The sequence below is a fragment of the Protomyctophum parallelum genome (genome assembly GCF_964188405.1).
Source record: "Protomyctophum parallelum genome assembly, chromosome: 9".
Classification (NCBI taxonomy): Eukaryota; Metazoa; Chordata; class Actinopteri; order Myctophiformes; family Myctophidae; genus Protomyctophum; species Protomyctophum parallelum.
In genome coordinates this window covers 25,893,574-25,916,909 of record NC_139706.1, presented here as the reverse complement: position 1 = coordinate 25,916,909, position 23,336 = coordinate 25,893,574, and the positions used below count along the sequence as shown (strand labels likewise).

Sequence of the window (23,336 nt, the reverse complement as noted above, 5' to 3'; positions counted from 1 at the left end):
CGTTTCGTTGAATGGCTCTAGAGAGACTGTGTACCAATTTGCGCGATGTTTGGACAAAATCTGTAGGTGTACTGTGCAAAAACTTGTTTTGCACAAAGCGGCCTCCTGGTGGCGCTATAACAGGCCGTTCTGGAAATTTTGGGGCAGAGGTTCATCGTTGGCATCCAGGGAGTGTGTGTGCAAAATTTGGCATCGACCGGGTTAACGGTGCCGGAGATTAGCTGCTCACGGACACACACACGGACGGACACACGGACGGACGGACGGAGTGCAAAACATACTCTCCCCCCATGCCTTCGGCCTGGTGGAGACAACAAACAAAGAGGTTCTCAAACTACAGTATGTCATTGTCAAGGAGACCCAAAATTATATGTAATTGGCTGCCGACCCCCATTTAAAAATATGTTGTTCCAGGGACCTCCCAGAAGAAAATAAAAAAGTTTGCTGTGAAAGAATATATATTCAGGGCCACGGTGGCACAGTCGGTAGTGCTGTCGCCTCACCGCTAGAACGTCCTGGGTTCCCGCTGTGGGCATGTTCTCTCCTCCGCGTCATCAGGGCCCATACCCGAGGCGGGGTTGGCGAAAGGGCCTTTCTGTGTGGAGTTTGCATGTTCTCCCCGTGTCCCCTAGGGTAGGTCCCCTCACAAAAACATGCAGTAATCCTGATCTCTAAACTACCTCCCCCTGGCCAGCTGGGGGCGCCTGATGAAGGCGAAAGGAACTGGTTGGAATAACATGTTCCTTCGTGCTACGTCCAGTCAGGGAAACTCCCCCCTGTAAGATGAAAAGAAGATCAGGTCAGTCCGCTGCCCCCCCAGGTTGGCAGAGGAAGTGTAGCACCCAGGATTACATTAGATAATTGACACTGGGTGTAAATAATGGGTTACAAAATTGTTGGGTAAAATTTTATTAAAAAAAAAAAAGAATATATACTGTACTCAAAGATTTGCGCCACATTTTCATGATGTTTAAAATAGTGGTTAAAAGCTAAGGTGACACAGATGCGTCCTCAGGTCTAAATGGGCTAGTTAGAACAATTTCCCCAATATTCTGCTTGCATTCAGTGATGGCCTTTGACAAAGAATTCTTTGTAACTAGGCCTGTCACAATTATTACACAATTGCCTAATCACAATTATTTGAGATAATTGCAATTATTTTTAATACATTTTTCAGAAATAGTGTGTAGCAGGAATCAGACGCGCGTTGGCTATTTCGGTAAATGTTTTGTCATATTGCCCTGTGAAAGTTTTATTTAAAACACTAAAAGGCCAGCAGAACGTTGTTTGACAATTAATCGTCAAGTCAAAATGTTAATGATCTTGACCAACCTACTGCCGCAGATATTCAATAATGCCTGTTTTGACTATGTTAAATCGGCTGACTACCCAACTAAACCACTTAACGTTTTGTCAGCCGGTAGGAGAATGGCCTCACAGAACCCTGGAGCTTCTCACCATGGTCGTGGCCAGGTGCTGAGGGCTGCGCTTCAGTGCCTAGTCCAGCAGCGGGAGCTGAGAGAAGAGGCTGAGCCAAAAGGAAGGCCTTTAAACCCCGAAAGGAACCCGGTTGGTGTTATCTTTAACCATTTATCTTTAAATGGTCGCAACAGTGGCGGCCATTTTGTTGTGCCACAGATAGCAAAGCCATTCGTTTTTTTCTTCTAAACATAAACATATTTATATTTACATAAATGATCATCTTAACCCTGAGATAACATTCGTAACATTTATTTAAAGTTGCTTACAATAAAGTGCGAGATTTCATCTCAACCACAAGGGGGCCTCAGACACCCATACATAACCAAACGAATACACAATTAAACACAGAATCAAATGTTTTATGGTCATGATTCATCAGGACCCTGGTTGGCTTTGTTCCACGCTTAAAATAATTAATATAAATATTTTCGGAAATCTCTATAGGACAAAATGGTAAATGGACTGCATTTATATAGCATTTTTCAGCAAAGCACTTTACATTACAATGTACTTCACATTCACACCGATGACGGAGGAAACCATGCAAGGCACCAACCTGCTCATCAGGAGCAGTTAGGGTCGCTTTACCTCCTGAACCACTGCCGCCCAAATGAATGGGTTTTCTATCTGTGGTACCACAAAATGGCACTGCTATGCCCTATTCTGGGGGGATTGTTCATCAAAAATAGCCGATAGAGATGGTGTAGAAAAAAGAAAAGAGAATGCGGGCAGGTCCAGGCAGAGATGAATGCCCGACTTGGATGTAAGAGTGTCATGCAATAGTACCAAGATATGGGGTATTGCATAAAGTGCACTAAATCGAGTGACAGATCGAGTGGCAAAGTGAGTTTAATATCGTTTAACGTACTTTAGATAGGACTCTTCTGTTTGGATGTATGGGCTGTCAAAGCCAGAAAGTAAATATTTAACCAATAAAGTATTTATAAGAGCTTGTGACAAAATAATTACATTGATATCTATTTGAACACAGGATATTTTTTCCTGACAAAATATTGTTTTGGACCTGACATTTATTTTATTAATACATTTTATTGTACACACATTGCAACCAGATGCAAGATGCAGGTTTCCAACAGCCGACAGTCTCCTCCCGACTCAGAGTGAACCAGCTCCCTCAAAAAGACTGTTCTGTACCTTGGATTCCTACATCTCCTCATTCTCCTCCTCGCCCTCAACGGTGAGTGATCTCTATGTTCTAGTCATTCTTTGTCTCCCGATCAACTGTTACTGTATATACTGTATACATGCACACGCATACACGTAAATGTATGCACAGAGTAGAACCGATGCACACAGCACCTAACAAAGGCAACATCACAATGTGCTATGATTTTATCATTTTATTTTACTTTAAAATATTGTATTGCTGTTCCTTTTTAATTTGTCCTGTTGCTACAATGTTGAGGAGCCGAAACCAAATCATACTCTCGTTTACTTTCTGCCTTCTTCCCCTTTTCTCTCTCTTCTCTTCTCTTCTTCTCTCAGTTTTCCCAGCATGTGTCTGTATTGTAAGTGTGTCTCATTCTCTATTCCTTGTGATGATTTTCTTCAGATCCCCTCAAAGGAGCAGACCAGAGCCTCGGTGTCTTTTCTCTTCCCACAAGCCCTCCACAAGCTCTGCACAGCTGAAGGTGACCACAGGGTTGGGAACAGAGCATGGCTTGAGCTCGGACAAGAAGAAACAAGTCCAGAATGAAGCTTTAAGGTTGGGCCCACTTATACTCCACAAGATGATTTAACCACAAAAGAAATAACTCAAAATGAGAAATTTTACTTTAAGTGTTTTCTGGGTGCCTTAGCATGTACTGTATAGCCTCTATATTGGCATGGGATAATAAATGGATTCGCCTACGGCAGCATGCTGGCAAGAGGAATATTAATAAGTCATTTGAAACACTAACGTGCACTTGCAGAGAGCTACAGGCAATAGTCTATTTTTTCCCCAATTCAAAGTTAATTCTTTCCAATTAATTAAATGTAAGTCTCTGCCACATTGGGGACATTCTTCATTATTCTTTGTGATGCTAGGCCTTCACACAAAGACCCTGTTGATTGAATGCTCCGTGAATTTCTCTGTTTAATTAAATCTTTATTACCACAACCATGCAAAGTTATTAATCAGTGACCTGCTGCCTGCTTTTGAGAGTTGATGAGGAGTGCACAACTAATTGTTATTTATGTGAAGTGCACAGCTAATTAGCATGCCCCCTCTGTGTTGTGCCGTGATTAATGGCACTGTGCAGGCAAGCCTGGCTGGAAAAGATGACCTTACAGCGACTGAGAGAGCTCAACCAGCTGAGTGAAGAAGAGACAGAACGCATTCGGAGATTAAGGTAATCAATATTTTACCCAATATGGAATTGGTACAATATAGTATTAACCCATTTTGACCTGGGAATGATTCTACAAACACTTTCATGTCACTTTTCACGATTCTTCAAAAATAGCAGATCTACAAGCTCTGAGTTTGTAGATCTGCTATTTTTCAATAGCTAAAGCATTACATAATGCAACATCAAAAGGGGTTCCCACCCAGTATTGGTTAATAAAATAAGCATTATTTTGAGTTCATTATACAGTATATATTTAAATTAAACATGTTACAGCCTCTATAAGTTCATGATCTTGGCAAAAAGTATTAGTACACAAATTTTAACTAGAAAAATGTGTTCATCGGGACCACAGGTCTCTGTCAAAGCCAGCTAGTATCAGTCAATCTTCAATCAGGATGGAATATGGAAAACCGGACAGATCCATCTTTTGATCACATGTCGGGCACAGTGACGTGGCAGGCAAGATTTTGGGTTAACCCCTCCATTTTCCAGCCTGACCAATTTGACATGTATAAGTAACGCCAGTTTGTAGTTCTTAACCCATTTAACCCATTGACGGCAAAATGTTAAAGATGTCTTCTAAATCATGACCCTTTTCTGAAAAACCTCATTTCTCGTTTCTATATCAGTGGTTGTCAATATTTCATGTCAAGGCCCCCAAAAAATATATGTAATAGGCTGCCGACCCCCATCTGAAAATATGTTGTTCCAGGGACCCTAGTTTAAAAAGCAGGTGGCTTGCGCACATCCAGTTCTTTGCTGGTGCTGGACAAAAGGTAGATACATACAGAGAAGGAGTGGTCCGCACACAGTCTTTTCTCCAACAGTGTTTATTTTGTTAAAAGACCATTCTCAATCAGGACACAATGTTTCGGCCGTGAACAGCCTTCATCAGGTGATAGTAATCAGTATATGATAACCTCCCTTATATAATGGTCGTCACGTGACTGACGTTAACAACAGGGCAGGTAATAACACCACAGAGTGATAAAATAAGTTGAATCACCGCCACAACAAGCAAGTTTACAACATTACGACAACGTTTAAAACTTGCTGGTATTTAGCTTGTTACAGACCGTTTAAATATTTTTTAAATATTTTTTAAATGTTTTAAATATTTTTTATATTTGAGATTATCTTTTTCATTTTTAACACATTGTATGCTAGAGTTTTCTATTTGCTCAGGCTTGCTGGTGCTAAGCGATTAACATTGGACTTTTGAACTTTTTAGGGGCCCACAGCGAGGGGCCTCTTATAGCTAGAATCACATCGCATAAATAAAAAGTAGGCCAAACATGTCCACTTCAATTTAAAAAAAAAATTATGATTCTACCATCTTCCATTCTGGAGATATTGACCTTTTTCTAAAACCTGCTTTTGAAGGCACGCTGCTCGCTTGAAAAAACAGCAGAGATATGGAAGGTTGAAGTTGACAGACATTGACAGACAGATATAAAAATGAACACAAATAATATCATATACATACTACACACTGAATGAAAGCCCTGAATGTCTACTTTTAGGAGGAAAACAAATACACATGGTCCCATGTATAGTTTGTCAGTAATTGGCTATTGAATGCAGCTTGCGCCCACCAGAGAGGATTTCAGAAAATGCATGGACCAGAAGAACTATTATTCACAAAATAAGGCCTATAGCGAAATGTACATACTATATACCGTATGAAACAGAAGACTCTCTGCTTTCATAAGAAAAATACTTCTACTGTAATAATAATAAAAATCACACCCCTGTGAAGTGAGCAGTGCAATGTTGCACAACATTGCACTGCTCACTTCACATGGGTGTGATTTTTATTATTATTACAGTAGAAGTATTTTTCTTATGAAAGCAGAGAGTCTTCTGTTTCATACGGTATATAGTATGTACATGTCGCTATAGGCCTTATTTTGTGAATAATGGTTCTTCAGGTCCATGCATTTTCTGAAATCCTCAGAGTATTTTAGACAAGACAAGGAACTGACAACTAAATATTCACAAAATAAGGCCTATACATACTATATACCGTATGAAACAGAAGACTCTCTGCTTTCATAAGAAAAATACTTCTACTGTAATAATAATGAAAATCACACCCCTGTGAAGTGAGCAGTGCAATGTTGCACTGCTCACTTCACAACATTGCACTGCTCACTTCACATGGGTGTGATTTTTATTATTATTACAGTATTAGTTTTTTTCTTATGAAAGCAGAGAGTCTTCTGTTTCATACGGTATATAGTATGTACATGTCGCTATATGCCTTATTTTGTGAATAATAGTTCTATAGGTCCATGCTTTCTCTAATCAGACCAGTGTGTGTCCAGTGGAAACCTCGTATGAATCTGATCTCAGGTCAGAATGGGCTAAAGTTCTCTCTGAAAAAGAGAATTTTATAAATGAAATGGATTCAATAGTCTAGTATTGACAAACAGTATATGGGATATGTGTATTTTATTTGTTTTCCTCCTAAAATTAGACATTTAGGGCTTTCATTCAGTGTGTAGTTGATACTTTATTTATGTTTATATCTGCCTGTCATGATAACGTCATGATGATGATGATTCTATGCACATATGTGATCATTGTCTCAGTAAACAAAATCAACAGATCGTTTGATAGCATAACAGTGACTTGAGAGGTTGACATGTCTGGACATGAACCACAGGAGCGACTCAACTCGCAGTGGGGGGGGGGGGTTCCACGACATGTCTGGACATGAACCACAGGAGCGATAAGCGTAGCCAGGCTGGCTGTGATTTCGACAAAATGACAGACAACACGATGGCTTCCGCAGCTTAGGATTGTATTAGTTATCCATTACAAACGGGTCGATTACGTCCCAGACGCCTTATCACTGCAATTGGCTGGCGAAGGCGCTATGGCGATTATGGTGATCAACTGCCGAGAATCATTTTTCCGAGAATGAGAGTAGCATTGCAAACTGCAAAACGATCGATCGCAACTCGCAGTGTGGGGGGGGTTCCACGGTGTGATATCTGCTAGCCTAGTATACTGCTTCTTTGTCCAAACATGGCTGACGCGACGGCGAAAAAAAGACAGTTGGTCAGATGTATACTGCTTCTCCTATGGCGGTCCTTCGAGAATACGTCATTCGTTTCGCGTATACCTGTCCGTGAAATGGCGATCGACCGTTGGAGATTATTATTGGTTTATATACGGGTTTATATTTCCGAGAATGAGGCGGCAGACCGGTGAGTTGTCGTTGGAAAGAATTAGAGAGGGCTGTGTCGGCGGTGCAAGGCGATCGCAAGGCGCAGTGGGGCCTGGGGGGGGGAACTCAAACTGCCAAAGCGATCAAGAGACTCCCCCCACAAAGCTTCCTCGGGAGAAACCATGTAGAAACAGGAGGGGAGGGGGAATCGAGTGTATTCACAGACACTAGAGTATGGGTAACTCCATTTTAGATGCCCTGACATCTGCGTTGGTCTATGCCGTTGCCGTGCAGACCCATACGTGTAATGGAGGCATTGGAGGAGGGAGCGTCTTCGCCACAGACAGACCTCTTTTCAGGAGGGAGGGGCTTTTTACTCCCGGATCACATATTGGAGCTTCCTGGAGACGAAAGCTGTTATTTTCTTCGGTGTCCTGGAGCATAGGACGTTGATGTACAGTAAGCAATAAAAAAACGTATAAAACGTATACATACGCTTCGCGCGTACGGCGTTCGATATTAATAAAGCGTATGGATACGTTTCCAGCATTTTTTGTGTTAAGAAAAAAAAAAAACCTTTGGTACCAAAAGTGCTTTTACAGTTTGGGCAATGTGCTCCAAAATAGTGGTAATAAGCTAGATCTTTTAAGTGGCATGTGACATCTCAAACTACGGGTGTGTGTCACACAGGTGTGATTTTATTATAATTTGATCGGATCATCCGTCATAAATCCTGAACGTCTGCATGTTGTTTCTCATATCTGTGTTACAGGTTTGAAGTGGGTTCACCAACTCAGTGGGCTGAGAGAGCTGAGCAGAAGGCCAGAGAGAGAATTCAGCCCCTGCTGGATCAAGCACAGGTGGATAGACTAGCTCTGCATCACTGTCATGCACCAGGTGTTTTCCTGCCCATCACCTACAGCCCCATAGCTTTTTCTTCCTCTTAAAAAATAATATATAAATAAATAAAATAAAATCAATACATCTCACAGTGGCTCGCTCTGGCTTGGCTGGGCGATCCATTGAACATATTTGGCTGTTTCCGCCGGTGGGAAGCTGGTAGGCGTTTGTGTTCTTTGCTAGCCACTCCTACAGGTTGGTCAGGTCACATGTTCAGCAGGGAGCGGCACTAGGAGGGATGGAATTATCCCTTCACTAAATCCCACCCTAAAAAAATCGATTGTCCAATGCCAATCCCAATAGTTTAGCAACGGTTGCTATGCAGGTCTAGCTTTCTTCGCTGCTAATGTGGCTATTGGACATGGATGGGTTGGGGAGGGACTTAGTGAAGGGCTAATGAACTTGAAACTGCTTGACTTTCTGTACTTCAGCAGGTTGGAGAGTCCAGAAATGTGAATGCACCATCGCAACGGCACAGACTGTCTGAGCAGACTGCTGAGATGGTGAGTAACCCTGTTTTCATTTCCGCTCACTGGTACTGGAGTTATAAATGTGTGCAAAACACATATTAAGACTGTATATTTTTATATTCTTTCTTCATTGTGTGTGTGTGTGTGTGTGTGTGTGTGTGTGTGTGTGTGTGTGTGTGTGTGTGTGTGTGTGTGTGTGTGTGTGTGTGTGTGTGTGTGTGTGTGTGTGTGTGTGTGTGTGTGTGTGTGTGTGTGTGTGTGTGTGTGTGTGTGTGTGTGTGTGTGTGTGTGCGCGCGCGCGCGTCCTGAGCGTGCTGCCCGTGTACACAGGTGGCAGAGAGTGCAGAGCAGTTGAGCGAAGCGTGGTCTGTCGACAAGGACAGGCGGTCGGAGGGCTCTGCCCGGTGTGGGCTTCAAGGCCCCACGCTGGAGAGCATGCTGCTGCGCATGGAGGAGATGCAGGTGAGGAGTGGACCGCAGCTGCTCTGGTCACGGCAGGTCCAGAGAAAGGCCAGAGTTGCTCAGTTTGTTGTTCATAGTGAGATTCTATGACAGCTTTGGTCTGGCTCCACACCAGGAGACAAACTGCAGCTGCTGTGCCACTGCCCTAATGATAAAGCTCTGTGTTCTTTTTTTTCTTTTCCTTTTTCAATGCATGTCTGAACAGAGGGATCAGGAGGATGTGAGGAGACGGTTTGTGTCTATAAGCTACACAGACCCTCTTGACTGGGACAAAGCTCAGACAGCAAGTAAGAAGATGAACCCCATGACTTGAATATCCCTCATATCTCCTGTAGGTGGAGACATTGTGACATTTGATTGGATGACTGTTTTCCTAATCCTGTTTCTATGCTGCTCATCTTTCTTTTCTCTGGCACTCTTACCCTCCCCTCCACTACCTCATCTATCTATTCCTTCCTCCTGTCCTTGTCCTTTCCAGGCTCCAGGCCAAGCTCCCCTCAGCCAATTAGGTTAACCAGGCCGGTGCTGAGGCATACATCTGCTCCCGACATTGTCTTGGAGAAACCTGTTGACATGGGGTGAGTCTTTTTGAGTGGTGCAACCACTCCAAGGAACAGCAATGTCCGCAATGTTCACCTATGTGTTCACCTATGTGTTGGTTAATGAGCACCAGTTTGAGTACCAGTAGGGGCGCTGTTTGCCAGAAACAGAGAGAGAGAGACAGTGCTGCACTGTTGCCTGCTAATTTGGCATGGGGAGTCAGATCAACATAATGGAATGAATTCTGTACTGGCCATATATGGAGCGTGTCTTGAGTGTACAGGGTTTGATGAGGTCAGATCACCATTTGGGATGTCAGAACAGGAAGGACGGGTGGGGAGAGATCAACATATGGAATGTCAGAACAGGTCAGCTCCATATATGGAGATATAAGGGTTTAAAGTCAGATGTAGAGTTGCTGGCCGGATCCATATATGCAGATCTAGGTGATGATCCAGTCTTCTCCATGTATGTTATCCAGGGTTAGATGAGGTCAGTGTCTTTGACCAAAAATCACACCCATGTGAAATGAGGGGCCCTCTTGTCATCGTCAATCAATCAATTTATGTTAGCGGACATTTGACATTGCTACATAAGGTAACTAAGGTGGTCCCTTATTGGTCAAGCGCTCCCACCAACGTGATTGGTTAGCCGATTTGCTCGTTTACATATGACGTAATTTTTCTCTTCAATCTTAATGTTTTGATGTTTAATTTACAACATATTTAGCGGAATTATCAGCTCTTATCATAAATCATCATGCATCATCTCATACTGGCCAATCAGAATGCCTGTTGCCTGTGATTGGTTAGCTGATTTGCTCGTTTACATATGACATCCCTTCAATGTCAATGGCGTTTAATGTTTTGTTTTGATGGCAAATATTGAGACGTGTGGGGACAAGATTTAGCGGACATTTGACCTGAATTCCACATTCATTGTCAATGGCAAATATTGAAACCTGTGGGGACAAAAGCTGTTTATATAAGGGGCTAACACACACACACACACACACACCTCTGGCCCTGTGCTTTGGCTGCAGCTGCTGTTGCTTAGATTAATGATGAATATGAAGGAAGATGCGGATAAAGTGTGAGAGGGAGCCAAAGACTGATGTGCAGAGGATGAACTTGAAGTTGTTGTCAGGTGGCTGCTGACGAGAGAATTCCAGCAGATTCCAGACACATTAGCAGATTAAATTGAGTCTGTCCAAAATAGCTCGCCGGTTATCGCAGTGTACTATCCCCTCGGGCATAAAACAACAATGACTTGTGTCTGCACTCGAGCACTAAAATATACAGTATATATTTTAGTCTACTGTTATGTTATGTCTGTGCATTACATTTTAATGTAGAGGCTTACAAATTTGAGGCTGCATTACTGCATTCTTATTTTTTATTTATTTAGGTATTTTATTGCTTTAGTCACATAGGAGCGTGTAGTATTGAGGACAGAGAAGAGAGACAAACAAGTCGAGATACAGTAGGAGTCCTCGCAACTGACTGACCAGGCACATTAGCTGACTGATGACATTTTTGCTGCTTTGTATCTGAAGTTGAAGCCAGTTCAACTTATTTGTAGCTTTGTGTCTTTGTATCTTTTGTAGCAGCTACAAATGTCAGATTTGCTTTGTAGCTTTGTCGCTGGCTGTGATTGAAAGTGAATGGTTTATGGTAGGGTAGACTGTATCTTTGTATCTGCCCGTGTGAACGCAGCATACGTGGCACATCATGCAGCACAATGCCACAAATGGATCTGTCTGCTTTCCACACTCTGGTGCATGACATGACCTAAATATATCACACGTCTGACCCAATACCAGTAATAGAAGTACCAGACTTACTGAGTGTATCAAAGGATTCTGTCTGGCATAGAAAGACACTGGAGACGGAAACAAATGCGCAAAAGTACAGTTCAGGTCTGGTCCTCTACGACTAGTGTGCCAGGTGCAGCAAAGAGACTATCCCAGCAAGCCAAATGACGTCATGATGTCGTTATGATGACGTCCTCCGGTGACTCGGGTGACGTTCAGGACTAGGCCAGATCGCAGCCTATAGGATGATCATTGTCATTTCCAAGAGGTTGAAATAATATAGCTTATTCTGGGCCAGATCTTACTAGTTATGACTTAAGTTGATCTGGCCTCAATCAAAGTAAAATGAGCAGTTTCTTGCTTTGCTGTTAATAACAGTTGTTAATAGTAGTCGACGGTCCCTCTCCTGCGTGAGTCGTAACAAATTATTTGAATGAACAGTAAACTTATACATATACGTGACATGATGACATAGCCTATTATCTGTCTCGGACCGGTTCAAGCCCCACACACACCGTCTGCGAATGCTGCGCGTCAAAACAGCCGCCTCCGTTATTGTCTCCACCAGGCCGAAGGCATGGGGGGAGAGTATGTTTTGCACTCCATCCGTCCGTCCGTCCGTGTGTGTGTGTGTGTCCGTCCGCGTGTGTGTGTGTCCGTGAGCAGCTAATCTTGGCCACCGTTAACCCGGTCGATGCCAAATTTTGCACACACACTCCCTGGATGCCAACGATGAACCTCTGCCCCAAACTTTCCAGAACGGCCTGTTATAGCGCCACCAGGCGGCCGCTTTGTGCAAAACAAGTTTTTGCACAGTACACCTACAGATTTTGTCCAAACATCACGCAAATTGGTACACAGTCTCTCTAGAGCCATTCAACGAAACCGGTCTTTCAGATTTCTCAGACTCCATCCTGATTGGTTAAGATTGGCTTCCAAAGTTCACAGGAGTGCTCAGTTTCAAACAAAATGCTGCAAATCATGAACACATCGCGTGATCTCCGTGAAATTGTGCACCCACATTCCCACTAGGCCGAGGACGAAATGCCACATGAACAATTTCAACTCAGCCTCAAGGTGGCGCTATAACTGGCCGAAAAGCTGCAATGTCCTACATTCCTATCCTGGTGGAGACCTGTGCCCAGAAGGGCACTTTTTCTAGTTTTCAATGAACCTATCCCACACCGGCGGCGTCCGACGCTCGTTCACGCCTCGCCTGACGCTCCGATACGCCACTGTTATATTTTCCAGGCGGCAACGCCTGTGCCGTGTCGCTGCGCACCTGGTGTGTGTTGGGCTTCACTTCGCTCGTTTGGTTTGTGTGAGCACTGCAGCAGTGTAGCTTTCCGCTCGAGATGAATGAATGTCATGTGCTCATTTTAGTTTAAATTGTGTGTATACTTCTACTTCTTCGCCGTTGCGCGAAAGAAAATACCGGTAAAAGCCTGAGTACCGACTAGAGGTGTGATCCCGTACGATGCTGGTGGCTCTTTGGGCACATCACTCTGTGTAGAGCTCCAACAAGGAGGGAACAGAGGCACCAATGATTCTCCCAGCTGTCTTCACCAGGAAGTGAAGGATGGACTCAGTGCCCTTTTGAGCCTCAGGAGGGGCTGTAGTCTCTGCTGGACCTTGTTAATGATGGTCGTGGTGTTGTTGGTGGAGGTCAGGTTGTCTGCCAGATGAACCTCCAGGAACATGATGATATTAACCCTTTCACCAGGGGCGCCACTGATGGTCAGTGCTGTGTGATGGCACATTCTGGCTCTTCTGAAATCAACCACCATGTCTTTTGTTCGTCCACATCCAGGGAGAGATTGTGTGACATCCTGGGCTTTCCAATAATACCACTGTGGGGGTGCGAGCAATAGCATGCTTACAACTTCCAGGTTTTTCTAAGAATTAAATACTGACCTCCAGAGGTGAGGTTTTGTTTTGTGTTTTTTACTTCCACAATTGCCCAAATAATATGTTGCTCCATTCCTGGCTATACTCTTCCTCATACACCGTCACGTGGCCCCACCCCCTTGACATCCACAGCCACCCCTCAATCCTTCATCACTACCTGATTATGTCAACTGTGGTGGACATTAGCCTGGGAGGCATACCATTTCAGGTTTATGATCCGGTCGGGAGTGGATGATGACTTACGTCATGTTGTAGTGTGATTTGTAGTCATCAGTCCGGAACCCTCAAACCGGAATAAGAATTACCCCAAATAATTCCCAGTGATCAAAGGCATCATAATTTTAGGGCCTACCCAATAAAAGCCTTGATGATGTCACACACATTCCCTCTATAGTTCCTTTGGTATATCCATCTTTTTTTTTTTAAGATATATTTTTTCTGCCTTTATTGATGGACAGTAGTTCGACAGCAAATATTGAGATATGTCCGACAGAGTCACAAGCTGTAAAGGTCGTTGGGATCTGGAGTCGAACCCGCGGCACGCTGTCGGGCTGCATTAGCAGCCCAGGTGCCCGGACCGCTACACCAGCCGTCCGGGCCAGTATATCCATCTTTTAAGGCAAGACTAAAAACAAACAAATAAAACCTCTTATTCCTGGCGTCGCTTTATGTATTTATTTGAGTTTTTATCATCCGGTCTAGACCACGCCTAGACTGGATCACACAGGCTATTATAGGAACACAGACCCGGCTTTCCTCCGAGGTGGAAAGTGTGGTGAGGCGAGCTTAGATGGACATAGGACAATGTACAACAAAAGAAACATTGTTTTAATGAGATTAAATCTCAAAACCCTGAATTTGAATATGCAGGATGTATATTTTCCTCTTTTCTAGCAGCCCCCACTTTGAAAACCTGTAAGATTGTGAACATGTACATAGATGGAGCTTGTGTTTGTACAAGAGCTGAATAGTTGATAATCTCTCCGTCATTGTTTATTTCTCTTGTGTTGAATGTGGGGGGAGTGGTGATTTAAGGATGTGGGCTTGTAAAAGAAGAAAGCACGCCCAGCTGCAGAACCCTGTCGAGAGCTTAAAGGGATATTTCACTTTCATGGATTTTTCTTTTCCTAAAATAATGAAATAAAATAATTGAAAAAAGTATGACAATAGAAAATTCCCGGTCCCTCACGTATTAGAATGACAATATCAGTCACCAGAACCAAGAATGGGTTATTTCGATGAATCTATCATGCTTAAAATGGAGTTGGAAGTTATAATGGGTTTGTAGGAAAGGGGTGAGACAGCTAAAATGTATATCAAATATCGCAATACTGAATCAAGCAACTTCAAAACTGTCTGGGGTGTTTTAATATTACAAAAGCCTGAGTAGACGATGAAATGAACCAAAAAGATTATTTTGAAAGTGAAGTATCCCTTTAAACCTAATATATTTTGTTGCATATTTTAGTTGAAAAACAATTGTGTGTACCGTAGGCTCAAGCATCTCTCTCTCAGTAGGCCTCTCGCCTGGGGTTTCTTTGGTGTTGTAGGCAGCACAGACTCTTGGTGGTATTACTTCCTTGGTTGATTGATTTTTAGAGTGCTATTATAGAACAATGGAGAAAAGGCAGGGGGTGTGAAGGCACAGCGCTGTGGGAAGCCAATTTTCAAAATATTGAATGTAGCCATTTGTGTCTCCTTTAATCTTATTTTATTGTTTACCAGTGCTTGCTTCTGCTAAGCCCAGTGTAATTTAATCTGTACTGTGGTTGTTTATGTAAACCTTGTGTTGGTTCAGGTTAAGACAGGTGAGGCTAATCCTTTTCTTGGGATTGATGTATTTCTCTGTTGTTCTTCAAGACCAACCAGTTGTAATGTAATTCAATTGTCCACAATCCCTTTCCCTTTACAATCAAATGGTATATAAATTATGAATGTGCAGTCAAACAACCACAGAGACAATGGTGGGGGTGAGAGGTTTGAACTTCTCAAAACAAGAATGGACCGGGAAATGAGATTTATGTAACCTGGTGAGCAGCACAGACACCTGATTGTCCCCCTTGGCTAATGCTGCATGCCCCAATGCTGCCTCCGGTCAAACAAATCATTGACGCTATGCAGTATGGGGAGCTCGAATGCATTCCTTTCCTAATTTCCTTCTTAACAGCCGGTCCTCGCCTTCTTCACGTCTAGGCGTGGCAGGTAACCAGGCTTTAACAGTGCTTTAGCAGGCACAGTAGATGGCATCACGCTGCTGCAACCCAACTAGTTTCACTGTAGAACCACCCTGGGTGGGTCGATTCCATATTGTTATCCAGTTCTGGCTCTCTGCTGGGGCTGCCAATATCGATTAATTGCATAGCAATTATTCTATAGATTCTTTTTTCGATTAATCAAATAATTGAGGAAAGTGTGTGTGTTAAATTGTTAAAAAACACTTTAACAATTTAACAAAATATCACTTACCTTTAACTGTAGCAACCCTGTTGGACATCATGGTCTATTTTAAAGACAGAACAAACAACATGCGATGGATTTTATGTTTGTATTGTGTGTAATTGAAATAAAAACAAGAAATTATGACATAGTCATAATGTGTCAGGTGAAACAGGCGCTGTCTCAGTTGTCTTTGTTTTCCCCCATATTATTATTGTTAATATTTTAGTAACGTGTATGTTTACACTGAGTTAAATGAACACTGCCTTTTTGCCATGTTGTAGACTAGGGTCCCAGTCCAGAGATGATGAAATCATAATGAAATGGCCTAGGCTAATTTCTATGAATTTAATTTGGGGCTCCTTGAAATTAAAATGGCTGTGAATCAATGGGTTATACTGTACACTATATAGTTAATTCACAACATAGCACATACGGTAACGATTTTTGAAACGGGGCTTGGTTTAGAAAAGCCTATATTTTGCGCTAAAGTAATATATTGGATAACATAACTGTAGGTTTTGAGGCTAGAATGGCATTGTAGAGAAGTGGACTTCTCATTGCGGGACTACAGTCGTGAATGATCAGCTTCAGTCAGTGTTTTAGTTCGTACCCCTGGAGTTGTGCATTATCTCCGCTGTGCACAGCAGCACAGGGGAACTGTCTTTATATCTATGGTCTTTTTCAGTCGCTTTGTAATTTGCATGTGCGACACAGAAGTACAATGTGTTTGTTTTGGTAGTAGCCTACTGCAGGCGCAGCCATGCTGTTTCACGTAATCGCGTTGGACAAAACGAAACCAGCCAGACCAACGTTAATGGCTTAATGCACGTAGGACCCGCATTTTCAAACTGTCCACTCGTCACGATGGACCCGATGGTATATAAGATGTTGTGAGTGATTCTTGCAGATGCAGCACGCTGCGGCTGAACGGATAGCTACACACTAGTAGTAGGCAACATTGACTCCCTCTGTTATACACTGCGAGTCTCAAGTGTGTTCATGGATGCCGTTGGCATGCCGTTGCTCGCTGTGCCATTGGCCAGAGAAGGCAGACGAGGCAGCCAATCAGGCTTGGGGCACAGGTCTCCACCAGGCAGGTCAGGTTGTGGCCTCCTGGTGGCGCTATAATATGACAATGTGAAAAAGGTGCCATTTGTTCTTATGCCTTTGATGGCAATTGGATGATTTGAGGCATTTTGTTCCAAAAATCTGTCTGCAAAAATCCACCTGTTGGTCACGCTATAACAGGCACATGAATCCGTGATTTGTGGGATTTTTGAACAAAATCTGGAGGAGTAATGGCAAAAAAATTGTTTTACAAAAGTCGGCCCTCCTGGTGGCGCTATAAGGGAGTGTGTGTGCAAAGTTTGGCATGGATCGGGCCAACGGTGCTGGAGATTAGCTGGTAACGGACGGACGGACACACACACGGACGGACACACACACACACGGACGGATGGAGTGCAAAACATACTCTCTCCCCATGCCTTTGGCCTGATGGAGACAATAATCGGGACACAAAATAAATCCCCCATATCTTTAATAATCTGTCTGTTTCTCTCGCATAATCTTAATATTATTGTCAGGGGTGCCGATAGCCGAGTGCTCAAGGTGCGTACAACATAGGTAGGCTCTGATGCCTGACTATGCAGAAAAAGACCCCCCAAAATATCTTAATAAAATAATTAGGCATGTAACGATATATGGTATATCGATATATATATATATATATATATATATATATATATATTTTAGGGGGGCTAGTGAATTATGGTGTGTGATGTGAAATGTGAACTTTAGTCATATTCCATCACATTCAAGTGCTTTCAGTAGTAGAGCACTGTAGAGGGGAGCTGTGTGTGTGTCTGTGACTATGCTGAGGTGATGATGGTCGTTGATGCTCATCAAGGAAGGCAATTATGTTTCTGCACTGTCACAAGTAATGCTACTTCTTTTGCAATGTAGTTAAATAAAACATGTGAAAAAAGCGGAAGGGGGAAGATCAATTATTTAAAATAAAATAAACCTAAATAATTAAACAAAACAAAAAATTGAAAAACTGGTCGGAATAACGTGTTCCTCCCACGCACTATGTCCGCCCGGGGAAACTCCCCTGTCGGGTGAAAAGAAGAAGCTTGCATATAAGGAAGCATGAGGTCAGTCCGCTGCCCCCCCCCAGGTTGGCAGAGGAAGTGTAGCACCCAGGATTACATTAGATAATTGACATTGGGTGAAAAAATGGGTTATTGTGGGATAAAACAATAATAATAATAAATTGTTTAAAATATTGTGAAAAATCGTATCGTGAACCTCATATCGTGATACGAATCGTATCGTGAGTTGAGTGAATCGTTACATGCCTAAAGATAATGGTAATTATATGAATGGACTGTCTCTCCCCCTTGCACACAAAGCTGTAGTGACAAGCAACTGAAAAGTTTAGTTTCTCCAGAAACCCTTACAATTTACAATTTAGGCATTTAGCAGACGCTCTTGATCCAGAGCGACTTACATTTAAGCAAGAACAAAAGCATGGGAATACATCACATTAAAGCATTTATCATGAAACATGCGTAAGCTAAGAAAGTAACAGTGGAATATCTATATAATGAAACTATACATACGCTATACATATAAACTATACATATTTACTACTATTCTATACATATGTACTATGGCGTGCTATGACTATATACAATACAATTATAGTGCTGTCTACATAACATGCTATAAGTCTGTGTCAAATGCTATCTAAGTCAACAGAAATGCTATCTAAGGGGTTAGGATAAGTGCTATGGGCCATGATGGAGTCTGAAAAGGTGGGTTTTCAGGCTACGGCGGAAGATTGGGAGTGATGCTGCAGTTCTGACTGCAATGGGAAGTGCATTCCACAGTTTTGGAGCCAGAAGGGAGAAGAGTTTGGGACGTGTGGAGCGTTGTCCCGGCGTTTTTAGTGAGGGTACTTCCAGCTTCCCTGCGTTGGCTGATCTGAGTGCGCGGGAGGGTTTGTAGGGTTCAATCATACTTGCAAGATATGGGGGAGCCATACCTTTGGTTGCTTTGAATGCCAGCATCAGAGTTTTGTATTCTGTGCGGGCAGCGACCGGGAGCCAGTGGAGGGATTGGAGCAGGGGGGAGACATGTGAGAATTTTGGCTGGTTGAAGACCAAGCGAGCTGCTGCATTTTGGATCAGCTGGAGAGGCTTAAGTGCACATGCTGGTAGGCCAGTAAGGAGGGAGTTACAATAGTCGAGTTTTGACAAGACTGTTGTCTGGATTAGGAGCTGGGCTGATTCCTGGGTGAGGAACGGTCTAATTCGTCGTATGTTATAGAGTGTGAACCTACAGGATCGAGTGACAGCTGTGATGTGAGCTTTGAACGAGAGCTGACTGTCCAGGACAACACCAACATTCCTGGCTGTTGGGACAGACGTTACCAGGGCGTTGTCTACGGAAATAGTTAGCTCCCGCATAGGGCAGGACTTAGCTCGGAAGAAGAGAAGCTCAGTCTTGTCTGGGTTCAGCTAGAGGTGGTTGGAGGACATCCACTGTGAGATGTCAGCCAGGCATGCAGTGATGCGCTCTTCCACCTGAGTGGCAGAGGGGGGGAAGGATAGGAACAGTTGTGTGTCATCGGCGTAGCAGTGATAGGATATATTGTGAACATGGGAGACAGTAAATGATTAAACAGTGAATATAATATAGCTCACATTTTACATCATACAGTATGCACCCCTGTATTTTTCACCAACAAAACTACACTGCTGCATTTGGGTCTCTGTGACTCAGTTTCAGCACAGCCGGCATTCTGTTTGATATATAAAAATAGATCTTTTGGAGGTTTCCCAGGATCTCCATTTCCCAACCAATGCACTTGCCGGGCTGTTGGAAAGGAATGGGAAAACGAAGAACCTTAAAGTTATTTGTAGTTGATTTCAAGCACCTGTTTTTTAAATGGTACCATCTTATAATTCACTGCCAATCACTGTCCACAAACACACCTGTGTGGATGGCTCCCAATTAAAATAATAAGTAAAATTAACCCTAGAACACTAACACTTTGTCACACCATCACTAAACACTGGTATATACAGTTTTAACAAAAAACTATTTTTAACAAAAAACAACGATAGAGGGGCAGAATCAGTGAAAAACGTGGGTATTATTTTAATATATTCCTAAATAAATAAATAATAATGTAGCTGGGAACTTCTCCTTTTGTCCACCCATTCCTGGAACATTGTGAGCATGGTCCAGTGAAAAATAATAATACAAAAATGAACTCCCATTGTGGGTGTATGGGATTTTTCTCTATTGCTAAACACGGGTGAAATTCACCCAAATACCTGCCTGTAGAAGCAAACAGGGATGTGGGCATGGACACAAACCTACCTTCTAGGATGTCACTGAGCATCATTAAGGTACTGAAAGAGTAAGACCCACCCACCCCAGACATCAGCAACATTATGAAAATTACAAAATAAAAGTATTGTCTGGGTGAAAATCATGCACCAGTGTTTAGTGTTGGGTTAACAATGTCCTTGTTGTCTCCCACAAGATTAATCTTGTCCTCCCAGAAAATGTACAGACACTTGAATGAATGGCACTCCATGTCAAGGATGGTTCATGAGAATGGCACAGGGCCCTCGGGTGGCCTCTGAGCACATGAAGTGTCAGCAACGGCTGCAACACTCTAAATGTAGAAACAGGAGTCTGGCTGCAAAGTGCCAGTCTACACATAGAGGATTATATGCCTGGCACTAGACTACCAGCTGAGACTCACCTTGGGGGTAGTAGGCATGCATCTAGTGTTACACACCTGAATTCATCCATTTTGACCATCATTGTATAGGGTAATGTTCTAGCACACCACCGTGGGGACTGGCGTTCCAATCGTCCATCAAACACAATTGTCCGTCTTTGAACGTGGGATGTAGGTTGGTGAGGGCAGTCTCTTGTCGCTACACAACTTAACACATTACGTATGTGCCCTTTTAATCTTAAAAAATGGTGACACAGGGTGCCCACTTTTTAGACCCACTTTTTGACATTTTTTAATCCCAAAGAAAATACATTTTGTGCACAAGACGTCCACAGACCTCCCGCCACAGACGTCCTGGGCACTACATGCGGTAATTCCTAGGACGTCTGTGGACGTCTTGTGCACAAAATGTGTTAAGTGACTCCTACAGGTTGGTCAGGATGCGGAACTAGGAAGGATAGTGTGTTTCTCTGCATGCGTTACTGAAACTCATCACTGAAAAGCGCCTGCCAAGGTCACATGTATCAGAGCCTGAGGAGACATGTGGCTGTCTTGTTTCCTCCTTCACAGTTTTACTTCTGAGAGCAGCCTGACAGAGGACTGCCAAGGTGAACATCATGCTGGCAGCGGAACCACAGTACCAGGCCCATTGGAGAGGAGCAGGGGGACCCTTATTTCAGTACCAGACAGCATGTTGACAAGTATCCAGCAATACAGGGAAGACCATGAGGCCTATTTGCGCCTGGTGGCACATGAGGCTGTTGGCAGTTTCAATCCCTGGGCCATTGCAGACAGGTAAAGGGCTAAGGCCATTTAATGTTTCTGAAGAGTTCTGCTGATATTTCATGTATAATGTAGCCTAAATAAATGTGAAATTCCATTCCAAAACAATTGCACCACAGGTGTTGAGAATCGCATACATGCAACTTGGTTTGTTGTGTAATGTGCGCAGAGTCATGTTTAAATAGGTTTACCCTGTATACTATATTGTCACTGGGTTCAACTTTGAGTAAGCGTTTATATTATTCTCTTGGCCCGAGGCTAGTTAGTGATGATGTTCCATTGCATAATGCTGAATTGCCAGCCGTGTGAGCATCATGCAATCAGGGTTGGTATTGTATTTCATAATGTCTCCAGAGTCCACTGTCTTTCTCGTCCAGCCAAACATTTGCATAATTGAGAGAATTCTTAAGTTGGTGCCATGCGGAAGGGTCCCTGTTGTCTTTTTTTTTTTTTACATTCTCAATGCATGTATGATCGGTTTACTGGACACAGTTCTATAGGCATTCCAAGAGGTACTGTATAGAGAGTAGATTTTACATTTCTTTTTTCTTTCAAAGACAGATTTTCAAATACTGTTACATGTAATTTTCAAATGTCTGTTCTCTTGCCCTAAAGGTGTGCGGGAGTTTGAATTGCTGTGACCACCGAACCCAAACCCTTTGTGCCTCATTATCAGTCCTGTTTCTCCAGAACAGTGGAGTTTTCAATTGTTGGAACTGTAGTTGAATTTTAAAAAGAGTGGACAAAAGATGTCATCCAATTATCTACTACTCTGATATTATGAAGAAATGTATGATGTGTATGTTGCACTGTTAATGAACAGCCCGGTGCCAGTGTGTAGCCCTCCAGTTCACCACAAACGAATTACTAAACGCCATAACTGCATCTTAGTTTAACCACTTAACCTAATTGACCGGAGTCCCCCACAAACTCTCTTCACCAAAAATAGCTGATCCACAAGCTCACAATGAACATTCTGCAAACCATCGCCGAATGTTGGCCACAGAAAAGGGGATGCTAGTATAGGGTTCATGTGGTTAAGAAAAAAATGAAATGACCATAGAAATTAACGTACATAATATACAGATACCGGTAATACTGTAAACTTTTTCATCAATAACACTGTTTCAGTGTCAAACAGTGGAAGAGGAAGTAATCAATCCTCTGCTCTGCAACATGGAGACATGAAATTGTGTTGGTTAGAGTATCCATGGTAATAAGCATCTTCGTTTAGATACTATGTACAGTAGGTAGGTACCTGTAGGTGGCTGTGACCCGAGAAGGGCACTTATGATTATCTATCAAAACTTTTTTGGGAAAGACAAATAGGCTATTTAAAATTTAAACCTCTTGTTGTATTTCCTTGATGCATGGGGGGGGGGGGGGAGTTAACCACTTAAACCTGGCTATTATGGTTGACTGTGGTGTCCCTCAGGGCTTTAGAGTATACTATTGTCTTTTTAGTTGTCGACCTACATTAAATATTTCCGCTGCAAATGGACTATCAGCAAGCTTGTAGATCTGCTGTTTTCTGCTAAGGTTTTTCCCAAAATACCGATGCTGGGGTTTAAGTGTTTTTAACAGGCACACAAGTTTTGTCTTGCTCACTGATGTCACAAATGTATCATGATTTTCGTATCTAGACAAAATTGAGGCTAGTTTTTAGTCTAGTCTCATGGTATGTTAGAAATGCCATGGCCAAGCACGATTTCTACTCAACCAAGGGAATATTATGAAGAAATAGTTGATTTAGCTAGTATTGAGAGCATTACATAGTATTTGATATGTAATCTCCTTTGTTTTGCTCCTTTCAGTCTGGCAGAGGAGTTGATGGCAGAGGCTCTGGCTCAAGTGGCAGCAGAGTTCCAGGACGTCTGTGAGGAGTATGCGGAGGCCGTCTTTACTTCTGAATTCCTCCAGCCTATCCAGTCTCCTCCGCCATCACTTCCACCACTGGGCAGCCAATAGAATAGGCTACTGTGCCACAATGGACATGTCATTTTGGGAAGTCATCCATTGGTAGTTTGAACACGTACTGTAATACTTTGTTAATGAGAAAATATATCTCCTTTCATATGATGACCAGAATTTATTTAAATTTGAGTCCGTGATTTTTAGAATGAATTCACTGAAAATTGCATGTACCAACCGAAGTTCCCCTCTCTAAAGACCTGGAGGTGTGATCAATGCCATTTGGCTATTCTGAGTGGCCAAAGAGCATTGATCACGCCTCCAGGTCTTTAGTTTA

The 23,336-nt window shown here is 42.8% G+C and overlaps 1 protein-coding gene across 4 annotated transcripts in view; it reads left to right on the top strand.

Annotated features, from left to right (window-relative positions):
- The window catches only part of kiaa0753 (KIAA0753 ortholog), a 29,399-nt gene extending 6,266 nt beyond the window's left edge, over positions 1 to 23,133 (top strand). For 3 of the 4 annotated variants that reach the window (XM_083773350.1, XM_083773351.1, XM_083773348.1), the window contains 11 exons: positions 1,418 to 1,569; positions 2,556 to 2,680; positions 3,056 to 3,208; positions 3,747 to 3,836; positions 7,784 to 7,871; positions 8,343 to 8,414; positions 8,712 to 8,843; positions 9,049 to 9,130; positions 9,322 to 9,421; positions 20,876 to 21,100; positions 22,903 to 23,133. In XM_083773350.1, coding sequence (XP_083629476.1) covers positions 1,418 to 1,569; positions 2,556 to 2,680; positions 3,056 to 3,208; positions 3,747 to 3,836; positions 7,784 to 7,871; positions 8,343 to 8,414; positions 8,712 to 8,843; positions 9,049 to 9,130; positions 9,322 to 9,421; positions 20,876 to 21,100; positions 22,903 to 23,056 — 1,373 coding nt within the window. In that variant the 3' untranslated portion in view covers positions 23,057 to 23,133. The remainder of the gene's footprint in view (positions 1 to 1,417; positions 1,570 to 2,555; positions 2,681 to 3,055; positions 3,209 to 3,746; positions 3,837 to 7,783; positions 7,872 to 8,342; positions 8,415 to 8,711; positions 8,844 to 9,048; positions 9,131 to 9,321; positions 9,422 to 20,875; positions 21,101 to 22,902) is intronic. The other variant, XM_083773349.1, reaches the window with a different exon arrangement.
- The last annotated feature ends 203 nt before the right edge of the window (positions 23,134 to 23,336 follow it).